The sequence below is a fragment of the Falco peregrinus genome, chromosome 5 (genome assembly GCF_023634155.1).
Source record: "Falco peregrinus isolate bFalPer1 chromosome 5, bFalPer1.pri, whole genome shotgun sequence".
In the NCBI taxonomy this organism is placed as follows: domain Eukaryota; kingdom Metazoa; phylum Chordata; class Aves; order Falconiformes; family Falconidae; genus Falco; species Falco peregrinus.
In genome coordinates this window covers 111,619,154-111,645,801 of record NC_073725.1, presented here as the reverse complement: position 1 = coordinate 111,645,801, position 26,648 = coordinate 111,619,154, and the positions used below count along the sequence as shown (strand labels likewise).

The 26,648-nt window shown below is 42.3% G+C and overlaps 1 protein-coding gene across 1 annotated transcript; it reads right to left on the bottom strand.

Annotated features, from left to right (window-relative positions):
- Positions 1-932: 932 nt before the first annotated feature.
- Positions 933-26,354, bottom strand: ACAD9 (acyl-CoA dehydrogenase family member 9). Its single transcript, XM_055805601.1, has 18 exons — positions 26,203-26,354; positions 23,778-23,871; positions 21,312-21,413; positions 18,024-18,130; positions 16,519-16,619; positions 14,887-14,965; positions 13,723-13,894; positions 13,105-13,178; positions 11,529-11,604; positions 10,776-10,846; positions 10,299-10,418; positions 9,348-9,476; positions 6,659-6,738; positions 5,967-6,093; positions 3,766-3,843; positions 2,805-2,933; positions 1,709-1,781; positions 933-1,234 (listed from the first exon to the last, which is right to left on the bottom strand). The coding sequence occupies exons 1-18, from the start codon at positions 26,323-26,325 to the stop codon at positions 1,134-1,136; spliced, it is 1,836 nt and encodes a 611-aa protein (XP_055661576.1). The 5' UTR covers positions 26,326-26,354; the 3' UTR covers positions 933-1,133.
- Positions 26,355-26,648: the final 294 nt, after the last annotated feature.

Sequence of the window (26,648 nt, the reverse complement as noted above, 5' to 3'; positions counted from 1 at the left end):
ATCCAGAACCTGCTGCTGGCAGGTGTGGCCAGGGCCCACATCAGTCTAAACGCTCCTGCACTGGATCAAAGCTCCTTATTCAAACCCCACTATCAGGAGTTTGTAGACAGATAAGAGTTTAATCCGAGTCCTTTTCCATTCCAGGTTACTTCGCTGTGGACACTCATCTGGCCACGAGACAGACCAACGGGCAGGAGCGGGAGGACGCGCCCCCACCCGCCCCCGCCAGGGAGCCCATCTCCAGGACACGCCACAGCGAAGTGGTTCTTGATACAGGGCACCTGGTGCACAGAAAGCGCTCCAGGAACAGCAGGTGCCTGCGACCCGAAATAACTGCCCGCCTAACGAGATCCCGCCAGCAGATCATTCCCAGACACCAGTATGGGGACACTGGTGAAACATGTCACTGGGAGAAGACTGATCCTGCACAGGGGAGAGTTTCCGGGGAGCCAAGTCCTGTTCGGGGTTAGCGAGGGGGCAGGGGAAAAATGCATAAACTGTCATCAAGTCTGGATAGTGCTCATGACAAATCTTGAGGGTTTTTTTTTTAACAATGCTGACAGTTTATATTTAAATACACCGCCCCCCACCCCCATTTATTGCTTTTAAAACACAAAACAGAACATGGAGGAATTCTGATTAAATACCAGGAAAAGCATTTAAAGGGGAGCTCAGCGAGGCTGCGAACCCCCAGCCTCGGAGACACTCCCAGCTCTCCCGGCCAAGGCGCTGTGCTGGGCAGGGTGACCCCCCAAGGTCCCTTCCAAACCAAACTGCTCCGACTCTGCCAGCCTTGCAGTGACTGTCTGAAGGTACGGACGGAGCTGATTTCAGCCTACAGATACGTAAGAAATGCCCAATTCCTTCCCTGGGAAAACATATCTCACCATCCAAAGCTCAGCTCCAAGGGAAACAGACATATACACAGCTGGTAAGATAACTTGACATGTAAGTAAGATTTATTTATTTATCCTCTTTATAGGAAGTTGTGGTTAGAAGTTGTATTTTACACTCTTACAGCTAATTACATTTGGTAAACTCATAGAATAGTTATTTTTAAGGTATCAAGTACTTGAACTGCTGAGAATTAGTCACCGATTTACATCCATCCGTATCCGCTGTCAGGGAGGTGATCAGAATGTCCTGTCCAGCGGATGAGAGCAGGTGTACGCTCTCTTCTCCAGTACATGCTTTGCAGCTTTTTTAATGTAGTCATCCAGATTTTCGTCTGCATCTGTGGAGAACCAGAAGGAAAGTTAACTGAAGTGTTAATAGCTTTTTGAAATTTCTTTCGAAAAGGAGTTTAGAATACAGATACAAGTATCTGCACTTCAGTGCCAGGAAAAAAATTATCATCAGCTTCTGAAGACAACTGATTATTGCAGACTGTGTTTCCCAGAACAAATGCCTAATCAGGTCAAACACCTAATTGTTATCTAGTATTTTCTCTACAGGAGAATATTTATATATTGTGTTTATATTTATAAATTTATATAGAAAATTTCTCCCCAAAGTAGGAAAAAAAGAATTACTGCAGTTTCTCTATTAAATGAAGAGATTTCATTTTCAACTGATACCAGTTCTGTTCCGCATCCAAATTAAAAGCAGAGCAAAACTATTCTGTTGGTCACATCAAAACCAGCTATTATTGATCACAGTCTGCAAAACCCGTAAGAGTATAAAAAATATTTTATTCTATAGAACTTACATTTTTGTAATTGAGCCATGGCATAATTATTCTTGAAATATGCTTCCGTGCAGAAGATATTTGTAAGAAGCACCTGAGAAAACAGTAGAACTCAGTTGAATACTAGTGAATGAATTTCACTAGCAAAACAATGTAGTAAAAATACAGTCATTTGAACTTCTGGTTTTGTCTCTTGGCAGCAGAGCACTGCAGGCCAGTGAGGCACATTGCAAACTTACTTGTTACTTTTTTCCCCACAGCTACTGAGCGTGGGAGTTGGGATGACCCCTTCACTCAGAATTGCCTAGAAGACACTTCTGGTAATAAAGCCAGCAGGGCCTCACACGCACAGGATGTGAAGCCTTAGGGCCAGTGAAGAAAAACCTTCATCAGTCTGGATTTGTCTAACACTTGATTGTAGCAGATTTACTTGTCCTGAAGAGTAACTGTTACCATGACTCTAAAGAAGCTACTATACAATCACCTGCACGTCATCATGTCAAACTCTCACTGTCAATAAATGTATTGGCAAAATATCGTTGCTGTTCTACGTTACTATTTGTTAATAATTGTATGGCACACTAATAGTGGGTTAAGTAGAACATGTAAATTTGTAATTCATTCATAAATGTATGTGTTTCAAATATTTTACACACAATGAACGTACAAGTTGCACACTGTCAGAGCACCTGAGAGGCAACTGGTGTGGCTACTGCACTGCCGTACCGACTGGCTTAGAAACATTCTGGTGCAGTGGGTTTTACAGGAGTTTGCTGTGGTAGATACAAATTCTTAACAAATGTACTTTTAAAGTGTAACAAAAGCTCTTTGGTGTTGTTTTGCAAAGACACGCCTGCTGGTCCAGAGCGCTCTGAGGCCAGCATCATGCTCGCGCAGGTTTCAGCGCTGAGGGAAAGCTGGCTGGGCCAGGCAAGAGCAGCTGCTTAGAGACGGCGAGGGGCAAGGGGCAGTGCCCCCTCCTGCAGGCCCCTCGGCAGGCACAACCGTAACAGATACCCGCTGATAAGCCACATGATCCAGGAGTGCAGACATTAAGCGGGTCTGCCTGTATGCTTCACATCATTATACGTTATGACTACAATTAAAGCGTACTTACCTCGTGGTCATGGTTTCTTAGCCCGATGCTGACAGACCGGCTCGCTCTGGAAATAGCTGCTGTCATTGCATATAAATTAATGACTATATCTGCCACTCTCTTCAGAACCAACTGCTCTTCCACTATTGTCTAGAAGAGTGAAATGGTTATTAGCTTGTAGTTCAATTTAAAACATTTTTCTCTTACTTTGTATTTAGGTTCGTACTTATTTAGCATAGATGGGTTCCACCCTGAGTCAGAAAGGTTTGGGTTAACGGGATTAACTATGCTGTCTGTGCCCTTTAACAGCTTGGGATTAGCCGTGTTCCACCTTTTAACAGTCTTTCTGGCTGCAGCCAACAGTAAGATTGCTGTGTCTTGAAACCACTTTGGTAAATGCCGAATCACTGACACTGAAGTACCGACCATATTAAGCCTGTTCAAAAAAACGCGTTCGGCAAGGTGGACCATGGGGGGCCCAGGCTGATAAGCATTTTCAGAACACTTCAGGTTCAGAATTGAAAATCCAGGGTATTCCAAGTTCATTCTCTCCTGTTTTAACTCCAGCACCCTGCATGGCATAATTACAGACGTGTCTGCTGCACCACATGGATGAATGGCATAAATTCACCACATCTGGCAACAGGGCAATGGGTGCAGCGCCTGCTCCCAGCAAAGTGTTTCACAAGTCACTGCAGCAGCCTGGGTCAGAGGCAAAAGAAAACAAATCCTGCACAGAGATTGCTGCGTCTTTTCTTCTGTTGTGGGGTTTTTTGTTGTTTTGTTTTTTCTTTTAAACAGAAGTTGTCCATTACATTGGGTCTAGAATGTATGGTCTCACCTCCCGTGGCAGTGTGTCATGCAAAGGAAGGGCTGGGGCTGGCCCCTGCCACACACACAGTCCACTCTAGATTCTAGTGAGGCCAATTTGGTTGAGGATAAACTATTCAATAATAAAGGTAACAGAAAAGGAACGAGTTACCTTGCCAAACCTACTTAGCAGGCCTTTCACTGTAGTTCCAAAATAATAAATGTTTTCTTCAAGTTTCTTGCCACTTTCCTATAAAATAAAACAGAAAATACACAACAATTTGAGCAGTCTTCTAAGGGAAAAAACCAAGCCCACCCTTGCCCCCTTGGAACAGGACGTTTAGCTGAGCGACAAGCGCGTCAGGGGGACGTGCGAGCTGCCCCGAGCTGCGCAGCCCACAGCCCGAACCCTGGCTGGGGCAGGGGCTGCCTGCTGCACGGGTGGTGCTGTGCCCCCCGGCCCCAGGCCCCCACTCCGGCTGCTGCAGCCCAGCGCTGCTGGTGGGCTTAGCAGGCAAGGCACAAATGAGAATTCTCAACCACAAAACTAATTTTCTATTTTTAATGAGCCAAGACTGAAGCCCAGCAGAACGTTAAGAGGGCTGGAATCAATTCTGAGTGACCGAAATGAAGGAGGAATGTATACCAACCTGAACAACAGGCGAGGCTGTTGAAGAAGATACCGCTGCAAGCCCCAAGATGTTTGCCCCACAAGAACAAACGCTCCTTCTCTAAGAAAAAGGCAGTGCAGTTTTCTGCTAAATACTGTGCTTATTACCAAATTCCAGTCACTGACCAGGATTTCAGAACACATCAGGTTCAGAATTGAAAATCCAGGGTATTCCAAGTTCATTCTCTCCTGTTTTAACTCCAGCACCCTGCATGGCATAATTACAGACGTGTCTGCTGCACCACATGGATGAATGGCATAAATTCACCACATCTGGCAACAGGGCAATGGGTGCAGCGCCTGCTCCCAGCAAGGGACAATCTTTCACCATTTTACATCCTTTCCTTCCCAGCTAAAAAGGGGGAAAGGTTTCCCTATGAACCTAAAAGGAATGGGATTATAAAACCTTGATGCTTTCCTGAGAGGGGAAAAAAAATTTAAAAAAATCACAGTTCAGGTGCAGTTTGGTATCCTGAAGCCCAGCTAATACTAGGTCTTCACTTGGCAAGCACTGGGTTTTTTAACATTCATTCATCCAGTTTGCTGCTGAAAGCCAGACAGGCGCTATTCTTTCTCTATAAAATATGCATTTGAATTTTCTATATTTTACTTTTGGTAACTTTTCCGTAGTGTCTTTATGCAAAATAATAATCTGAAAAAATTCTTATGCAACGTTTAGTTCTGCACAGCAAATCTAATTCTTATGCTAAGTGCGTGCTGCAGTTTACGAAAACCCTGAGAATCAACATTATCTGGTACTACCGTGTGAATTCACCAGTACTCTCACATTCTGGCATTAAGTAGGAAGAAAATTTCCAGTGTCACGTATGGCTTTTATAAATTCATAAATGCAACTAACTCATTCTTGCACTGTGACCGGAGGTAAGTCGGTCTGAGGCTGTTCAGAGAGCCGGATCTAGTGTCAGCTGGGTCAGAACCAGCTGGGTCAGCTGGGTCAGAACCGCTGCAGCGAACACACCCACCTACTCTGGTGGCACTGCAGAACGCAGCGTACCTGCCCGCAGGAGGTGCCACCGCACTGGGGCTCCTTGGGAGAAGGGACCAGCATCAGCAAGTCCTGGCAAATCCTCTTACCTGTGTGCCTGCAAGAGCTGACCTGCAGGACAGGCACACCGACGGGCAAAATCATCTGGTACGGTTTTTCAAATGAGTAACAGAACATCGTAGGAAAAACGTACCTCCTCTTTTTTTCCATTAACTGACCATTCATATTTGGTCATAAATATTATTTACAAAGTAAGCAGTTAAGCAAGTATGTATACACGGTGCACAGAAATTCATATCTCAAACTGTGTTACTATTAAACAGGAAAAAATACTGTGTTTTGTAACTGAGCTTATTATGAAGGGCAGCACCAGACCATCACAAAGACTGGAATATTGTGAAGTCTCAATTTATATAAATTACTTGAATGGATACAAACCTGGATTTGGCACAAATACAGACTTAGAGCAGTCTTCATAGTTACAGATACTATGTGGGTGCATATCAAGGTAGTAAGTCCTTACCCCTGAAGTGGTAGAAACATCTGCTTAGATTTCTCTACCTTGCTGTTCCTAAGCGCACACTTTTTTTGCATAAACAGGACATCAAGCTCTGACAAGCAGTGAAGGGAATCAAATATGAAAGAGCAGTGCCTGGATCTGACTGATCAGAGAGCACTGCCCCCCGCCCCCCCTTACCTGCAGGCTGGGATGCACCACTCCACCATCACCAACTAGCCCATAATCCACTTTTTTCCCCATCGTGTCCTGCAATTTGCTTAGAAACTCAGCCAGTGCCACTCCCACGTTTCCTTTCTTGATTTCTCTAAAATGTTGGGTAAACAACAGCTGTTACAGGCCATGTCCTGGTTTGCAAAGAAGTTTCAGGAGGTTCAGACAACCAGTATAAACTGTAAATGCTTTACTAAAAAACCTGCAGTTTGTTTATGAATCTCAAAGTATTTTGATCCATATTACTATGAAGTCTGGAGAACAATTATACGGCCTTAGGAGCACACAACACTGTTCATCTTCAGTTCCTCTCAAAAATACAATAAATTCCAGAGACCAGTATATGTACTCAATATGTACACTACAGCTGTCTTACCGATAAGACTAATAAAGTCTGAAGGTATAAAATTTTCATTACTGGTCTTGAAAGAATTTTACACAAGCTGGAATTATAAGATAAAATACACGAAGGCCGAGATCCCTAGATCTATAAAACATCCAATTAAAAGAGAAAAAAGAAGGACCCCTGTAACACTGAACTACATTTTAGATAGATAATACATTGAAAAACACTGTGGGTTCCCCCTCTTAGCTACAGTTAAACACGTATCACATTCTGTTTAGTTTATAAAATATACTAGCAATAAATAAGAACATACTTAATTTTGTCAGTTAAGATTTTGCCTGCATGTTGCATACCCGTCAAAGCAATATACATTCGCAGAACTTCATTTGTTCCCTGTAAAAGAAGTAATATAAAGTGAAGTCAGTATCAAGTTCAAAGTAGTTTTAGTATTAAAAAAAAAAATCAAGGTATGCTGTGCTAATATTTTGTATACATTTTTTCTCCCCTGAAACTTTTAGCGGCTAAATAACTAAATAACTTGTGCTGTGCTTTTCCTTGGAACAGTCTAAAATGCATTTGTACTCGTGAGATAAAATTCTTTTGAGAGCTCTATGTAAGACAAAGGATGATCATCACTTGTAAGGAAAACACACTTGTGCCCAAAACTGCACTCCCAGGTGTTTGCCTGACACGATGGCTGCCGGAGCTGGGGAGGTAGAGGACGTACAGCTGCAGAGGGTCAGGGATACTGGAAGCAAGTGACAAAGACTAAACATTCTATCAATAATTTTTTTTTCAAAGTATATGTATAATTTTGAAGACAGGTTCTTTAGGTAGCTATAAAGTTAGCAATATTCATGTTTTCCAAGCAGGTCTGTTTTGAAAGCCTTCCCTTTTTATTGTTCTAGTATTAAAAGATTACTCTTCATCCACCCAGAAATGTTTGCTGTCTTTTGCTTTATCTCAACTATACGTTCGGATTTCATTTAGCTGTGAAGAAGTTAAGCCTCTCATTATTAAACATACATTTGTATCACAACAAAAAAGAAACCAGACTAAATGCATCTGGAGTAAGAAATAGGTTCTGCATTGTTCCAGTAAAGGAACATCTAAATACTTGTAAAACTGCCCAATGGGCCTGTTTGGAAAGCAAATGCAGACCAAGAAATTACGACGATACTACACAATTCGATGTCTGGGAATGCATTATACAATTGACTTTTTAACAGAGACAGCTGAAGAACAAAGATGAAAGCACAGAAGGCTGGTCACCGATGAAAAGCACCCTGAGGATCAGATCAGTGTCAAAACTGTACTGAGCCAGTGACAGGCCAAGTGACAGAGGTGACAGTTTGAAGAAAAAGCATTTGTCTGTTATTAAGACTAAGTGGGAGGTTTTGGAGGGGCACATCCACGGCACAGCCCACCGATCATTGCTGTTGGACAACAGAAAGTGTCCCTGGCCAAGCGTTCTGTCCCTGGCTGCAGCAAAACTGCCCTCACCGGAGCTGCCTGCAGGTCCCTCGTGAAGGGGCTGAGGTAAACAAGGTAAGCACAACCGCCTTGTTTTAGCAGAACAGTAAGTTCATGCAACTGCTGGGATCTGTGGGAAAACTGAGCGGAATGACAGGACTTCCTACAGCCCGTCCCTACAGCCTCGGCCAGTCCGGAGAGCACTCCTTCCTTGCACCTGGGTTTCATTTCCCTGGTCAGAATGTCTGTCGGGGTCACAAAGGCCAAACCCCGCGGGACGGAGGAGGATGACCTTACAGGCCGGCTGGCTCTGCTCCTTCATCAGCCCCGGAACTGACTCTTCCTACTTGCCCACGCTACGCGCAGTGCACGTGTATTCGCAAGAGCAGCCCGGTGGCTGCCACGCCCCGACCCGCAGCCCCACAACTCGTGCCTGCGATGCTGTGCCGCTGGGACCCCTGCTGTCCTGACACCAGCAGCTAAACCATCATTTCTAAATGGTCCATCAAGAAAAATCAGGCCTGCAAGTCTGACACAGGCGTACAGATGAATGGGCACTGACAATCCAGCTTGGAAGCAGAGTAAACTTCACAGCCAACTTTTCTTTTGTTTTTAAATACATGAAATGCACATCAGTAAGTTAAACCTCTAAATTCACCTTGTGTAAGTTTCCCTGCTTCACTCGTGAGCAGCACACAAGAGGAAAGGTTACTCAAGTCTAGGCACCAACAAAGCAGCTTAGCCACAAAAAAAACCAGAAAAACCTATTCCAGCAATCTGTTTAAAAATTAAAATTTTGCCCATACTGCTTAACCAAATCCTATTGCTTTTATTAGTACAGAGACATGAGAACAAAAGCAGCAGAAGTGTTTCAAAATACGCTCGATACAAAGCAAGATGGCCAATGTCACTCGTGTAAGGCTCTTGCTTAGGCAGACACAGGACTCTGGTTTCATCATGAGTCAGCACATGTAATTACAACTATTTACGGAACGTAAACTGATGAGTTAGTTTTGTCAACTAAAATACTTTCAGGCTTTTATGCTCATTTAGATTCCTTTAGCCTGTTCAAAACAACAAAGCCAAACCATGAACTGAGGCTGTTTTTTGCATAACAGGGTATGTAAAACAGCTGCATATTTTGTTAAAAACATCCAGAAAGTTTCTAAGTATTTAAGAAACTATATATACTCTACCAGTACATATATGTGTATATAAAACTGTAGATATACTACCACGTATATATAGTACCAGCTTGTTCTTTTCAGAGGCAAAGCTGCTGCCGGTTCCTACTGTAACTCAAACTTTGTAATTAGCCTATCAAAGCCATCAGATCTTATTTTATTATAAGAAAGTACTATCCTTATCTCCAAAGAAAACAGGTTAGTTCTTCAGTCTTAGAACTATTACACTTTGCAACTAAACGAACGAAGGTCTGTTCCAACTGCACGCTCGGGTTTCAGCCCAGGTTTAGAGAATGCGAGAGCGTGAATTTCAGTTTACTGCAAGACCAGTATATTGATACTTGCCTCAAAAATCAGAAGGATCCTGGTATCTCTGAGGTATCGTTCATAGGGGTAATCTTTCATATAGCCAAGGCCTCCGAGGATTTGCAGTGCTTCACTTACACAAGCCCAGGCACCTTCCGAACTGAACACCTGCCATTGAATGGTACTTTAATCTCCACGCTACACAGTAAATACAGAATACATTGCTCCATTATTGCCTCTGTGTGACATTGCTGTAATATTCTGTACTGCTGTTACAACAGTCCTGCTAAAAGCGGGCCTAAAATAATATCCTTATGGCTCAGGGTGTGTATTTGGGTCAAACTGAAGTAGTTTCCTTACAATCCACAAAAAAGTCTCTTAAGGAAACATTCCCGGGAGAGCGACAGCCACAAACGGGAAGATGGGCTGTAGCTGGTGGGTTGGAGCCCCTCACGCCTGCCCAGGTTCTTCTGAACTGACCACACCACAAGGGACCATCAACGGGGGCTGAAAACCTGTGGGCTCCCCCCAGGGGTGCCTGTAGACCAGCAGCACCCAGCACTGCGCTCCAGAGAGCGGGCCCAGCTCCTGCTCAGTATTTATTTTGCAACCCGTTCTGAAGTAAGGCCAGGACACGAGCACCTGAGCCAGGCCTGCTGCTGGAAGCAGAACTGAGTGTCTTTTTATTCCTGCCACCGTGTGAGGCCTCATAAAAACAGAGTTCAAGAAGACCATGACAGTCCCGACCTGCTGTATGCAGTTTTTATTTCGTAAGGTGACAAAACCCTGAATGTGAGGCTATCAATAGTATGTGGGATACAGAGCAAACAGTAATGTCTGGTTTTTTCATCTAGCTGAGGTTTCTGTACCGTATGTCTAAATGCAACTGCTGAGCCCCGCAGCAATCTGGAGTGTAGACTGAAAACCATGAGAGGTGTTAGTCTGCACCACCTTAAAACCGTAGGCCAGCCTTTCAATAAAGTTAATCACCTTGACCATGGCTGCCTCCACGGAGCAGTCTGGAAACCCCGGCCTGTCCATCATTCCTGCAGTGAGGTAAGCCATGCTCTCCATTACGTACGCTTTCACAGCCATAAAACAAAACTTCTCCTGTCAAACGGTAACGTGAGGAATCATACACTAATTCAGATGCAAAATCCCACAATCAAGCCCGAAACTTAAGAGCACAACTGCAGTTTTGATATGTTTAAAATATTATCAAATACTAATTACTAAAAAGGACAATTGCAAAAAATCATGAAAAATCTAAAAATAAATTAACTTTATTCATTACCTTTATCATTCTAGACCTATAAAAGATGAATGTACAGAAGTCTGTGCTAAGTTTACACAAATTTGGTACCTCCAGCAATTTCTTTAAACCAGTACAGCCAAAAGAACCCCAGCATAATCTATGTCCTTGCACTTAGCCAATACAAAGCACACAGGCTTTTCATTTCTTATTACCTGAATTAATCCAAATTCGCTCAGTTTCTTATTGAATTGTTTCCTGGTACAAGCATACTCTGCTGTCATTTCTTTAAAAAAAAATATAAAAAAAATCCATCTCAAAACAACAGAACTATAAGCATCACAGACCGTTCCTGGTGGTGTCTTGCTACAGCTGACTGTGGCATTCACCCCATACACAGCGAGCCCTCTGCGGTTTCAGGAGCAGCTGTTTGGGACACACCCCCTCCCCAAAATGACGGTGTCAATCAAACCTGGGAACAACGGTTTAAACACGAATCTGAGGTTTGAACCTGTACTTTTAGGGAAGGCACCTTTTGGTGCTAATGGATTAGAGGGATTTCTGTTACTATTTTGGGTAACTATTGGTAGAAACTAATTTCACTACTTGTCACTGCCTATAAGCTTTGATCCAGTTATTCAAGTGGAAGGTTTTGCAGATTATACCTTCTAAAAGCAGCAGTATACCTGCTATTCTCTTAGTAAGGACACTTTACCTCAGTAAAATTCAACAGAGGCAATAACTTTCCCCTATATGAACTGAAAAGAATTCAGTGCTAAACCACTGTAAACAGGCTTTTAATAAAAAAATTAATAAAAATATTTCAGTGTTTTAAAGAAGTCAAAGCATGTCATGACTGACAATACAGCGATGTCATTACAATGAAGATGTCTTACTGTTTTGGATTCACTGTGCTATCTACCTTATGCATATCAGCTTTCTGCACGGCATCCAGCAAATTCACCCACCTATCAATTTTTTAATCATTCCAGCAGATGCACTGCCCATGCTGAATCTTCCACTGTTCAGGATATTCATGGCAACCTGTGAAGAAAAGGAATGGTTTTTAGGCAATATTGCTACAAAGCTTCTCCTTAGGCCATGATGGTTACTGCTCCCTTGCCTCATGTTTCAGTGCTCTCCTGGATTTCATTTGTCGCTGGAATACACGTCCTATCCTGTGAGACCTGCCCTCACCTTGGTCAGCACAGCATTCAACATCCCAGCAATGAAGCTTCAAAACTCAGCTTTTCAGGTGACCTTCTACACCCAATTTCATATTTGAAATAGTTTTCAGATACTAATGATCCAGTGACCTGGAAGTAATCCCCTATTCAAACTCCATTAAGGTAAAATGTAGATAAAAATGTATTTATCTGCAACTAGACAAACAAAATTCAAACTAGACAGCACTGCTCAAGTTTATCAGACTAAGAAAAATGGAATATTGTTTAATGTGTACACACAACAGCCAAATATAAAAATCTTCCCTGCAGCTGACCTGCGATGGATGCTTTCCCTCTTCAGATGTTTTTCAGCAACATACAAGAAAAGGCAACCAGAATGAAAGGTGTAGGAATGAAACACAGATCAATCACGTACAAAGAAAGATTTTTTTTAACGGACAAAAAAAGATTTCTAGTAGTTTCTTAACAAGAGAAACATGGGTGACAGTTCAAAGACTGTTAAGAAATCTAGCAACAAGTCATTGTTACTGCATCTTAATTTGTAATAATTATCTGAAGAAGAAACCATAAAGATCTTTTAATACCTTTACTACCATCAAAGATTATTTGATTTAGCATTTAGGTCTGGACTTGCCTGCTACAGAAGGAGTAAGAAGGAGTAAGAAAACTGAGAAGGACCATGGTGAATCCACATGTCAGACCCTCAAAGAAAAGTTACAACAGCAAGTGACCAGCGTCACCTTTACTGGTGTCACACTGCTCTGATGCAATTTGAAGAGAAGCCAACACCAGAGCAGTGGCAGCGTAGGCAGAGCCAGCCTGTCAGTGCACTCCTCCCATAACTTCCTTGTGCAATAATCTAACCCTGGAAAATCACGGGACAACCACGGGGCCTTGGACAGGATCTGGACTTTCCCCAAACCATTTCCTGTTACACCAATTTCTCTCTCTTCCTTCCTACACAGCCCACGGTCCTGCCTGCAGAAAAGAGCAGGCGTTTCCCTGGTTCAATTCAGAAGTTCTGTTGAAAAAGTTGCTCCCTTCTCTGAAGAGAACAGTATGCCATGAAGAACAATAAAAAGCCAAACCAACGGAATAAATAAATCAAAAGCAGAACCAGCTCTCTAACTGTATCGGGAAGAAACACATAGAAATGTGACGTTACGGCACGCTCGTGCACTGTGCTAGTGAAACCAATTAATACAAAGCACATAAGGTAAACAAAGAAGTCTGTCCTCCTCTGTTCTTCAGTCTGGCAACGTTCACACTACCAGTAAGAAAACTTCAGTATGGGGGGTGCGGGGGGAAAGGTCTTCTTCAGGCTTTTAAAAATCATCAGTAGTTATTCACTACTTACCTTAAATCCCCCTCCTACTTCTCCAATTACATTCTCTATAGGCACTTTGGTGTTTTCAAAATGTACTTCACAGGCTGAAACACAGAGTTAATTGCTGTTGAATTATGACGTAGAAATATTTAGCAGGCATTCAAGAACATAATTTGCTCTTTTTGTAGTAAGAAGTGAGGTTTTCCTATGCACCGTTTATGACGGGATTACATACAGTTTGCCAAAGAAGTTCGAATTTCGGAAAAGACTGCAGTTGACATCAATTACTGATGTAAAATATTCAAAGTAAAATTAATGTACCTTGTGTAAACAGCGAACTATAGTTTTGTCTCCGTTTTGAGGAACTGAGAGAGCACTGAAGCCCAAGTGATACATGGTGAAAAACTAACATTGTCAGTGAGGTCAAGAAGAGCCTATGGAAACTTACTTCTAGATTACACTGACTTGGTTACTGAATCTTCTCAGTAAGTGCTTTCACTGCGTAGTTAGGGACGCTTCACATGTGCAGAATTATACAATAAGGATTTCTTACTTCACACCTGGCATTTGGAAGGGCTCACAGGAAAATATGGAAGTTGATACTCACTTGCCTCCGAATTTCTGTTAACAATTTTAAGTGATTCTTACTATTGGATCCTCGAATGCCTAACTTGTCCTCAGGTTTCCCATGGGTGACTCCACCAAAATCCCGCTCTACGATGAACGCAGTAATCTTGTCTTTTATTTGTCCATCTTCATCAACCTTTGTCCTAGCAAATACTGTGAAGATACTAGCAAGGCCACCATTTGATATCCAAACCTGTTTTGAGAGAGGAAAGAGATATAGGAAATATATTTGTTCTGATTTTGTGAGCACTTTTCTTAAGTGTTTCATAAAGAACAGAGTGGTGAACAATTGCTGCTTCTCCCCTTAAATTCTAATGAGTGTTTTGCTACTGGTTTGCCTCTGTTGAACACATTTCCAAGGAAAGTTGACCACAAAATGGTTTAGAGCAACTATAAGAATAGGTTGTAATATAGATTTTAATCAAATTAAAATTCACAGTGCATTTTCACTTGTATAACCTGGTACTTATGGCACATGAGGGATACAAGGGTAATACAGATTACTGTAGAACCACTTTACCCCAAATAATTTCAACTCTCATGAGAAACTCTCTGAATCAGGCCACATATGTACAGCCTCTCCCACAGGATGGGTTTCTTCACATCGCAAATGTATCAACAACTACAGATCAAGTCCACAATCTATCAAATATTGTTGAAACCATATATCTCTACATTTCTTCAAGACTGTATTTTGCCATTGTTTCTTTTAGCAGAATGCTCCAAGGAGCCCTATTTCCAATTCAATGCCAAATTTTCTTTCAAAATTACCTACAAAACCTGGCATGAAGAACTAAGAGAGGAAAATATGGTTTTCGGTTCCTTTTTGCCTATGCTGTCACAAAGGGGGCTAACCAACCAACCCTCCCTGCAGCCAAACACCCTGAGCTGGCGGTACAGACATGACACTTAAGAGCGGCTTTTCACATCTTTCTTACCAGGAGTTCAGCGAAGGTTATTCCCTGAACAGTGTGCTTTTCTATTCTCTTTGGCCCTAAAACAACACAGGTTGTCTTTTTGACAGGGTCATCCTTCACTAGCTTGGAAACCTCAAAATTGTGGTGCAGCTGCCAAGTTAGCCCTTTACTTAGGAAAAACAACTGATCGCAATGCTGCAAAAAACCAAGATGCTTCCTATAAACTTGTAACAAAAACCTGTCACGTTTCCAGTCTGCGAGTGGATACCTTGGAGCCATTTAATAAGAAGTACTTCCCATCTTCACTGAGGGTTGCTCTTGACTGGATAGATGCAGCATCACTTCCACTAAAAGCCAAAAAAGTTGTTAATATTTAAAGAAATAAAAAAAATAAACATGCTTTAAAAAATAAAATTACATCTTCTCCTCTTCCCATCCTTTAAAATGTCTAAGCTGTTCCTCAAAAATTCACACCTTGGTTTTATACCCTAAGTGAAAAAAGCTTCAACAGAAATGAAAAACAATCATGTGATAGTCTCTATCAATGAGCGCTTGGGCACATTAAATACTTTCTACAGGAGCAAAAGCAGCAGATGAATTACAACAAAACAACCAAAGTTTCCATTCTGTGATTAGAAGTTCATATCCTCTCTTGAATCACCACCTTATTACGCAACCTAACAAGCAGCACATCATCTCCCCGCTGAAAGAATTTTCTCTTCCACAAACCAAAATGCCACAACGCTCACATTGGGCTTTCAGAGTTCTTTGAACAGCCAGATCTCAGCTGGTATTTTAATAGGGTTAGATCTCTAAAACTCAGTTCTACAAATGATTGCTTTTGTGCACTAAAACTAAGGTCTCTAAGAAGACTGAAGTTAAAGTTACTAAGGCTGGTAATCTTTTTAAATAACACTGGGCTAAATAAAGATGTTAGAAGACTTTCAGAACACAGTTAGCCCATGTGTTACTTCCAAGTCCCTTCCATGGATCACTTTGCAAAAATATCTGTGCTAGTTTTAATTTTACCTGCAAGAGGGATAGCTTTTAGAGGGTCAAAACCCAGCTTAGGACTCGATTAAAAACCATCACTAATGGTTAGGAGGTATTTAGATCACAGCGACACGAAAATTAGCAAGTAAATCAAATGCTCACTGCAAGTCATTCTAGCAGACAAGAATTCAGAAAAGACAGTTTCAAATTATAGTTTTGTATGGACAAGCAGGATTCAACTTCGAACATTTGACTGGCCTCAGCCCTTCAATCGGTTTCCTTTACAGTCATGTAGTGAACCATCTACCTGTATGTTTTTAAGAAAACTGCACCTCCTCTGCATTAACAGAATTTGCATTGCCACACTAGCAACAGTCAATGAATAAACATAATTAATAAATGTAACTTTATCTTTGAAATGAAGTTGCTGCAACAAAGATGCCTTTTCTAAACTATAAGGCAAGGCCAAAATGACTTCCTATTATTTTTGGTAGCGCCTTCAATACAGGCTTTTATAATTTTGAAAAAGAACTGAAAGCATCCTAGAACAGTCACAGCATATTATTTCTAACATAGCACAAAGTACCCTTTCAATTCATACTCAGTAATGCCAGAAACTAAGTGGATGAATTCCTGGGATGGGAATAACAATGTTTAGTGATTTCATGGAAACTGCTGTAAGCAGCACATGGGGGAAAGATGAATGACATGATTTGAAGTGCACCTTTAAAAAAACAAACAAACAAACAAACAAAAAAACCCCAATACACTGAAGCCATATGTACCAAATAGTTAATTTAATATATTAACCCGACGTTCACTGTAATGAAGATGAAAGTAATTAAAAATAACAATAATTCCAGTGTTTTGGTGCTTTCTGAAGCTTTTATGATTACAAAAACAGTACCTTCCAGGCTCCGTGAGACAAAAAGCTGCAATGTGCTCCCCAGACGCCAGCTTTGGCAGGTACCTTGCCTTCTGTTCATCAGTGCCAGCAATGAGGATACCCTAAATACAGAATTAAGAGAAAACAACTCGGCATCAACCTGTGTAAAAAGAAATGAAGCTGACATGCTTCATCAAGTTGACAAAGCTTTATCTGCAAACTTTATGGCCTAACAAGAGACAGCTTACTAACCAATGGACAGTATTATTTATCAGACATTAAAATATGTCAAAGTTGTCATCACACAGGTGTTCAAATGCCCGCAGGAAATGGCTTGTTGTTGAGCCTGCCTTCTAGGGTAGGGTTCACTCTGTTTATCCTGTAAGTGAACTCTTAACTGTTGCTCTGAAAGGCACCGAGTTAGTAATGAAGATATGACAAATTTGAAAGGAAGGACTATCATTATAATTTTATTTTAATAACCTCAAGAGCAGTAATTTTCAAAGTTCCAAATCAGAGACCAGAACATATTATTTACTCTGGTTCCAAATTATTTCATTAGATGGGCACTCCGTAACTTTTTGTGAGAGTGCACCTACCTTAATTATCTATTTTATTTAATGTTTGTACAGCAAGATTTTTGCGAAGGACAAAATACAAAAATACATGATAAAGCTAAATAATCAATGGTTCAATAGGTAAGATACAGTTACTCAAATTAGGATTAATCCCATCTGACCAAAACTGGCCACAGCAGGAAAATTAACGGTAGTTGCACCCTACACTACACTCCTCATCAGACTGCTTTAAAATCAGCTCAGCTCACTAGTCCTCTTTTATAGATGTCAGATTTTACGTAATGTGAGGAATAAATACATATTTTTAATTAGCACTGTCTGCTCGATTCCATGAAGAATTTTTTCTTGTTATAATGACCTTACTGCCGTTTCAAGCTTCAGACTACTACCATCCATCCACCGCTACAAGGTACATACCTAAAGCTGTACTGTACAGAAAATGAGTTTAAAATCCACATGCTTGCGATAGCACATTGGTCTTGGGTATGTTTTCTTCTCTAAGTTCCCCCAATCTGCAGTCTCATTCAGCTAGAAAAAGCATCCTTCTGAATTCTCTGCATGGCTATCCCACCTCCCCATAATTTCAGCCCCCCTGATATTTTATTTCACTATATATTCTAGCTGTTTTTATCACGTTTGCTCAATCTAAAAACCTTGGGATTATTCAAGGTATTTTTTTAAGAGTTATTATCTCAATGTTTCCTGGACTAATAATTTTATTGTGTACTTCAAATTCAGTCTTCATGCTGCATGAAAGTCTTAGGCTGAGCTACTGGCAGAGGGTGCTGGGACCACCTCCCCCCAACCTGATGTCAGAACCTTCCAAGTGACGTATGCTTTGCCTGTAATTCTTACTTGTGACACCCACACTCCACATTTACACAAACCTTACCTCACCTTTTCTATGCAAGTTGCACAGAACTACCTGACATAAAAGAACAGCATTACCTTGAGCCCAATAGCTTGATGAGCTGCCAGAGTAACTGCGATAGATCCATCTAAGGAAGTGATTTCTCCCAGACGTGCATACATGGTATTTGATAGACCAAGACCACCTGGAACAAATACTAGGTTTTATTCCAAGGAATACCTTACGATTTAACTTGCCCCTTCCCCCCAAAAATTCCCTTTCAAGTACAGAAGCATCAAGAACATAACACTGTTAACTGGAGAGCGCCTTAGCGTAGACTGGATGTAACTTGTCCACAAACAAGTACCACATTGCTGCAGCTGTCCCAGAAGAACACATTATGAAAACAGTAACTTTTTTAATAAGCACAATTGTGCTGGATTTTGTTTTATTCAGAAAGCAGATGTGTTTGTGCTCGAGCATGCATGCACGCATTGCAAACACAGCATAATCCATGTGAATTCAATATGAAAATCGTAAGAGATTCAGCACAAAACCTGCTCTAGTCTGAATTTCTGTGCTGACAGGAGAAAAACATGTTTTTGTTGACATTCCGTGCTACGTTACGAAGCCAGACAATTAGCCCATATGGAACTGTAGAGCTGCCCAGCTGCAGACCAAGCTGGAGAGGGAGCAATGCCGGCCACATCTCCAGACGGGGCTGGCTGGTCCTGGCACACGCAGCCAGCCAGCCTGTCCTCAGCGCCACTGCAAACAGGGCAGAAAACGACCCAGACAACAAAAGTGACACAATAGGTCCCAGGCAGACTTCCAAACTGGTACCAAAGGATCAAATACAACACTTCAAAGATGTCTTTAATAAAAAAATGTGAATATATAAGAAAAAATTTGACATCAGCACATCCCTTCTGGAAGAATTTTGTGATCTGCTGCTGCAAATACAGAGACTATTTCTGAGGAGTCTGGAAACAACAGAAGTGGGATAAATCAAAGCTGCATCTGTATGTGTCCAATGTTCAGGAATTTTATGTTGCCAGGACTAGAAGTATTGCTCCCTGTAATTTAAGAGTATTTTATATGTTACTGTTGAATAAACAATTTTACCTAATAAAGACCATCTTTTGCCCAGGTTAATGATTTTCTATATGAGAGAGTGGCATAAAGAACAGCTTATTTTGGTAGATGTCTCAATAGTCCTACTATGTTATGTATGCTGAATAAATGCAAGAACAAGTCTCCCTGACACCATCAATTTACACCACTGGCTCTTACACCTTTGTCCTTCAGAGCACGCTTAGACAAATTAAAACTCACACTCCGCCTACCTCTACAGTCTTACTTCTCTTCGCCTTTCTAAGCTGTGCTGGGTTCAGGATCCAGCCTGGAGACTCCTGATGATGTGCACAGTAATTCCAGTGATGCCCGTGTATAGAGAGTGCCATCAATCCATGATTTACATGAGTTTTAAGTTCTCCCCTTAACGTTCTCCATTGTAATGCTTCTGGCACATGTGCCACTATTACAAGCCATTACAAAATACACCATGTAATGCATGAAGCACTGAGTATGTGTGGCTAAAAAGCTTTAAAATATGACAAGTATCACCACCAAAAATACTGCAGGTTTAAACTACAGAAAATGGGAAATAACCTCATTAGAAGCATATTATTTATGGTGCAGACAAAAGTAGTGTGTTTATAGCAAGGTGACTGCTTTCCCTCTTCTGGTTTCAATCCAGCATACACATTTTACAAGACAACAGGACTATGATTTTCTACACGTATCCTTCGTAAAGGATTGCAACCCTTTACAAACTGGAAGCTGAGAGAATATTGTTTCACAGCTTCAAAATAGAAGATCAAAACAACAATAACATTTTATTACACTGAAGTATGACTTTGAAGTCAAATACATTGCCTTTGAGACTCTAAAAAAAAATAACAGTGGGAAACAATTTCTAGTTAATCAGTACTAAGTTATTCTTTCCAACATCATGATGCTTCCTACCATTCTGCTTTGAGCTCTGTCCTTTGTTCTCTACTTCCAACACTTCCTTTCAGTGGACACCAACCTCCTGACTTCTTCTGATATATTTCTTAACTCCTAAATACCTCTCTCCCTGCATCTGCATTAAGGTGCTCTGTCCAGATCTTTCCCCTTCCAAGACACGGTCTTGAATAGAAAACTTGAAAGAGCTTGCAAACCTCTTTTCTAACTTACTGTCACATCACCCTGACTAGTTCTGAAAGCCCATGAAAAATATTTAATACCATTTCTAATGCATTTCAAAAGTATTAATTAACAATTAATTACTCTACAGAAATCACACCATATTACAGTACTTGGAAGTTGTCCAATGTATTTTAATGAATTTGTATATCAATACTTAAAGAACTGAAATCAGCACAACAGAGCAACACTACTTACATTGCCTAACACAACAAACAAAAAAGGTGTTACCAGAAATAGGGTATTATTTTAACACAAAATAAATACTGAGGTGTGTCTCCAGCTTTATATATTATTACTGTAATCACTGAAAAAAAAAATATTGTTTCACAGTAGTCTCTGAAAAAATTAGGTATCTTCCCCACTGAAACTATCTGATGAAGATGGTCAGTTTTGTCTTCTTTAAAGTCTCCTTCTTTTCTAATAGAAAACAGACAATGTAATTATCTCATTTATTTATAGATTTCACATATTTTTTGCTAGTTTCAATCCCAATTTTTATTATATGCATAAGAATAAGATCAACATTTTCTTGAAAATTCCTTTGCAAGTTTAAGGGTTAATCCCCTGAGGAATTAATGCCTCTGATCTCAATTGGCACTATAATGTCCTCTGAGACATAAAACTTTTTGTTCAGTATTGCACAGGAAAGATTTGATACAAAAGCTATACTTCTAATACATATACTTTCACACTTCTCTGTGGTTGAACACATTCCTATCAGTCAATGACAGGTGACAGTTTTGACAGATCCGTTCCATAAGACACTGCAGTTTGGACCCAGTACAATTTTAGGAACCATCAGTAAGAACAGCAAGACCCACAGAATGTCAAGCTACTCTACTGCATCCAAAAAGAGAACAAAAAGGAAAATGCTATTCTAAGAAGAATTTACACCATCTAAAATTAATTATCTAACTTAGGTGCCCAAGAGTATGCAGAGCTCCCTACGTAGAGCCAACAGACATTCTTGGTGCCTGAATCTCTTTATTAACCAGGGAGGAAGCCTCTGCTCCTAATTTAGATATTCAAGTCAAATGACTACACACGGAATAGTACAGACACATTTTGCAAGACCCCAAAATGCATCACTTAACAGGGACTACTGGATTATTCTTTTGTGATCATTTACTCACCATATTCCTCTGGAATCTGCATGCCAAAGAGACCCAAGTCCTTGAGGCCTTTTAAAGTTTCAGGTGGGATTCTGGCATCTTGATCAATCTTCTTAGAGTCCACTACAAGTACAGATGGTTTTATAATTTAAAGCTCTGTCTTTTAGTGCAGAAAAAAATCTCTGAGCCTGCAGCGTTCTCAAGTCAGAGCCAAGGCCACTGCATGCAGCAGTGTGATCTCTAACTTAACTGTCAGTCTGAGAGCCCAGACCTGAAGAACTGAAATAACTTCGAGAAAAAGGGGCTTGCTGGAGCATCACATCCCTCCCTGCCGTAATTTCCCTCTAGCCTTCCAAAGCATCTTTAGAAAAGACAGGGCTTGCTGCGCCAGATACAAGCATACTCCTCATCCCTAGCGTCACCAGATTTACTCTTCCTAGCTTCAGTCTGATCTTACTGACCGTCCTCTTTGCCCTCCTGGCAAGAGCAGCTGGCGAAGTCTCAACCCTGGCCTGGCTTCTGTACAAGTAATACAGCAGGTTGGCTGGGGGCTGTCTGCCACAGCCTGCCACCCCAGCCCATCCCCCTCTCCCGTGCAAAGAGAAAAATGATTTTTAGCCTCTGGATGACAATCACACAGGCAAGTCCTAAACACCACAGCAGGAAGTCCCAATTCTGTTTCTGAAGAACAATGTGCCACTTAAGTAGCCCACTTTATTATACCATCAAAGTCAAAATACAGAACCAACTGGAAGGTCCCAAGAACATTGTTATAGCTGTAAAGTCACAACATACACAGGAAAAGGACTTGGAAGTGGGAAAAATCTGGTTTTTATTTCAGGTTCTCTAACATTTCTGTGTGCACAGGTTGTGCATATTAGCAGATTCCATGACTGGAGTAAGTGAAGAATTTACAGGACCTTCTATCTGAACTAGGTCATGATTTATTAAAAAAAAAAAAGAAAGAAAACATAAATGAGTTAATTACAAAAATCTTGTTATGAGTTACTCACATTCTTGGGGGATTAAAAGAGCTGAATAAACAAGGATCACATTGAGCAGCTCAGGAAGGCTATAAGCTGCAGTAAAAGGAACACAAGCCATCCTTCCAAAAAATACACAAAATGAAGTAATTCTGCAAAAGCAATGCATCTTTTCCTAAAAGAAACCTCGCATTCGCTCCGGTTAAATGCTGCTGTAACTTCTATACAAAATATAATAGGGGAGGCAACAAAACATTTTGATGCTCTCCTACAAGTTATTCAGAAAGAAAACAAATATTAAAAAAAGGCATTTTGTTCCCCAGCTAATTTTTTAGCTACGTAGTATCGGATGCGTATTTGTGGTATGCCATCAACTGTTCTGGGGAGGGAAAGGTGGTTTTTAACCTTTTCTCCAGTGTGCCCCTACAGACCTACGTCTGGACATTGTCAAGCTTCATAACGACTGCCAAGGTGAATTTCCTTACCCAGTGTCAATCATATCAAGTTTCCCACTGTTTAAGGCTGCCCTCTTAACCTATTTTTACCACGCCCATAAGTTACCCCAACTAACTAAACACAAGTAGTTGTGAATTCAAACAAAGATAAGCAATGTCCACTTTAGTTAAGACTTTGTAATTTGACATTTTAATTCTTCCCTTAAATATCAGGAGGTTTGCTCCATAAATTATGCTCCCCAACAAAGCAAAGAATTAAAAAATGTAATCTGCATAAATTCTTAATTTAATGTCAGTCAGCAACATTACAATTTTATAGCTAAAATTACCTGGATCTCATAAATTGTGATCTGTGACAATTACAGGCCTCTTCAAACTCCTGCAGTTTGGCAATCTAGACCTAGTATCTTTGTCAGCAGGAAACCTGAGACGACACTGTTTAACTGTCTCAGAAATTGCTGTCTGTAAAAACCAATTTTCTACAACTGCTCTAGAATTGGCTTATCTATTGCACCAGCAATAGAAGAAACACTCTGCAATCCTATCCGCAATGCATATGGCTAATATGAGTCTTCTAAAATTGAATCACTACTCTAATACTGAAAAAACATAAATGCTTTTTGAGTTTTCATAGCTTCTCAGTGAGTCATCATTTATGAGTCTCTCTGTTGAATTTTGCTAAAATCAGTTTTAGTACAGTAGAACAGTTAAAAAGTTTCAGACAAATTTACAGTGTATAAAGTGGTAAACAGCATTATTCAACCAAACTAAAAATCATTTCAAATCCTACCTCTATCCCAGAATGCTTTTACTTTCTGTTTTATCTACTTATTTTTTTCTATTTTGAAGATTTATGTCTTCTCATCAGCATCCAAAACCTCCATATTAAAAAAGCCATAAATGAATATGCCTACAGAATCAGCAGCACTTCATGACTAGCAATAAGGCCATAAAGTAACTTAAATAGCTTAAGTATAATAAGTTTATTCAGGTGCTACAGTTCAATCATTTTGCAATCACTTGAAGGAATAAGAAACTTCTAACTATACCTTCTTCACTGAAGAATTTTTCCACAGGTTCTACAAACTGGTTGATCTCTTCTAGTTCTTCATTGCTAATTTCTGGATAAGGGAAAACTTCTTCCTAAAATAAGAGGCAATTATTTATTTTTTGTTTTTTAAAAGCAAGATTCATGCAATTGAAATAAAAATTCAAGAACATATGCCTTTCAATTACTAGACTGTAAAAACTGTGAAAATTAAGCATTGTGGAAAATGTTCAGAAACAGCCTTACGTGATGAAATCCACAGGATTCAACTTTACTACATACCAAAAACAAATCAGAAGGTGTTACCTGAAAAACAGAAACATTAGGAAGAAATACAGAGATTTTAAGAACTATGGGGATGCAGAATTCCTTCATCAACCATGAATTTTGTCAATGTGATCCCATTTGGGGATTTAAAAAAATAATAGTTAATTCTAATACGTATCAGAATCAATTTATCATTATGTTTTCAAAGCTCCCCATAAATGCTATCACTTGCAAACACACAGCACATTCCACCTGTTTAATGTCACAAGGACAAAGGTTAGTGAGTTCCATCCTGCTCCTTATCATCACTCTGGTATTTTGGTCATAAACTGGAAGCCGTATGTGGCAGGCTTGAATAAATAAAAAAAATCCAAGCAACTAACACAAGAACTGAAAGACTACATGAGAAACATGCTTCTAATTTTTATCATCCTTCCCCTTTTAAATAGAAGTCTAACTCCGCCCAAACAAACCTGTTTTCTGATAGTGTGAAGAATCGTATCAGCTCCAGAAATTCAGGATCTAGTAAATGGTGTAGTTTTTCAGAAAACTGTTGCATTGAAAACTTTTTTGGGGGTAGGGGGAAAGGCATACATGGAGAGGGTTTTAATGTGATGGAGTCTGACTGCTAACCGCCACAACACTTTACTCAACAAGGTCTGTTCTGAGAGAATTTATCGTTCAACTCATTTCAGTGGATTCCTTCTTCAAATTTATTTAACTCTAATCTCTGATAAATGCACATCCAAACCTTGGATTAATAAGTACAGTTGTAATACAGTGTTACACCTCAAATTTGTAACTGCTTTTTCCAGTGGTGTCCTTAGAAAAAACAAGAACTTCAATCTTCTCTATAAAAAAATCTGTAAGCAAAAGTTCACATAAACCATTGTTTATTGAAGTAAACGGAAGATAAAACTGACATAAGTTTTGTGGAATACAGTTCAGTGCCCAGAGCCCAATGTAAACAGAGACCTGTGTTTCTGTAGGGAATTTGCTAGGCTTGCAAGAACAGGTGAGAGTGGTTTAAAGTAGCCCTTCAGATGCTGGCTGTTCTTGAGCATTCAGAATTACACCATGCATTTTGTGCACACAGGTGCAAACAGGTCGATAACCCAGCTGCAGCTGAAACACCTAAGAGCAAACAGGCCTGGACTGCAACAGGGAGCATCAGCTACAGTAACTGTTCAGCAGGCTGCCTCATTTTCTCCATTTTGCTGGAGGGCAGGGGGCTCTGCAGAGGGGCCTGGCCAGGCCGGGCCGATGGGCCGAGGCCACCGCATGGGGTTCGAGGGGGCTGAGTGCCGGGCCCTGCCCGGGGGTCACACCAGCCCCAGCAGCGCTGCGGGCTGGGGGCAGGGGGCTGGGAACTGCCCGGCGGGGGAGGGCCGGGGGGCGCTGGCTGACGGCCGGCTGGGCATGGGCCAGCGGTGTGCCCAGGTGGCCAAGGGCTTCCTGGCTTGGGTCAGAAACTGTGTGGCCAGCAGGGCCAGGGCGGTGACCGTCCCCCTGCCCTCGGCACTGGTGAGGCCGCCCCTCCAACACCGTTCAGTGCTGGGCCCCTCACGGCAAGGACACAGGGGCGGGAGCGTGTCCAGGGATGGGCAGTGGGGCTGGGGAAGGGGCTGGGGCACAAGCCCTGTGAGAAGCGGCTGGGGGAACCGGGGGTTCAGGCTGGAGAGGAGGGGGCTCGGCGGGACCCTACGGCTCCCTACAGCTGCCTGACAGGGGCTGCAGGCGGGAGGTGTCGGGCTCTTCTCCCAGTTAACAAGCGACGGGACAAGAGGAAACGGTCTGCAGTTGCACCAGGCGAGATTTAGATTAACCATTAGGGAAAATTTCTTCACAGAACGGGCGGCCAAGCGCCGGGGCAAGCCTGCCCGGGCAGGCGGTGGAGCCGCCGTCCCCGGGAGTGCAGGACAGGCAGAGGCGGCGCCGCCGGCCATGGCTTGCGGGGGTTCGGCAGCGCCGGGTTACGGCCGGGCTCCGTGACCTCCAAGGCCTTTTCCAACCCAAAGGACCTCGACCCGCTACGGCCGGTAACGGGCGGCAGGTGCGAAGCCGCAGTACGGCGGGGCGCCCCGCTGCCGGCGGGGAGATGAGGCCGGGCCGGGCCTGCCCACCCCGCACAGCGGCCCCCCGCAGCGGCGCTCGCTCACCTTCCGCAGCGTCCCCAGGAAGAGCTCCTTGGCGAAGGCGGGCCGCGGCGCGCCGGTGCGCAGGCGGCGGACGGCGGGGCCCGGCAGCGCGGAGCGCAGCGCACGCAGCAGGAACCCGCTCATGGCCGCCACCGCCGCGCGTCACCGCGTCACGCCCGCGCGCCTCCTCCCGTCAGCCCCCGCGGCGCGGCACCGCCCCGCCCCGCCGCAGCCCGCCTCCGGCGCGCGTGCCTGGCCCGTACCCGGTGGCGCCGGGCCCGGCCCGGCCCGGTCCCCGCCCCGCCCCGCAGTGCGCGGGGCCCCTCCGTGCCCCAGCGCCGCCCTGCAGTAGCCGCAGAGCCGGGCGGGCCGACAGCCCCGCGCCCGGAGCCTTGGGCTTGCCCTCCCGCACCGGGGAGGCGGCACCGCCCGGGCCCGGCACACCGAGGGCACGGGCATCGCCACCC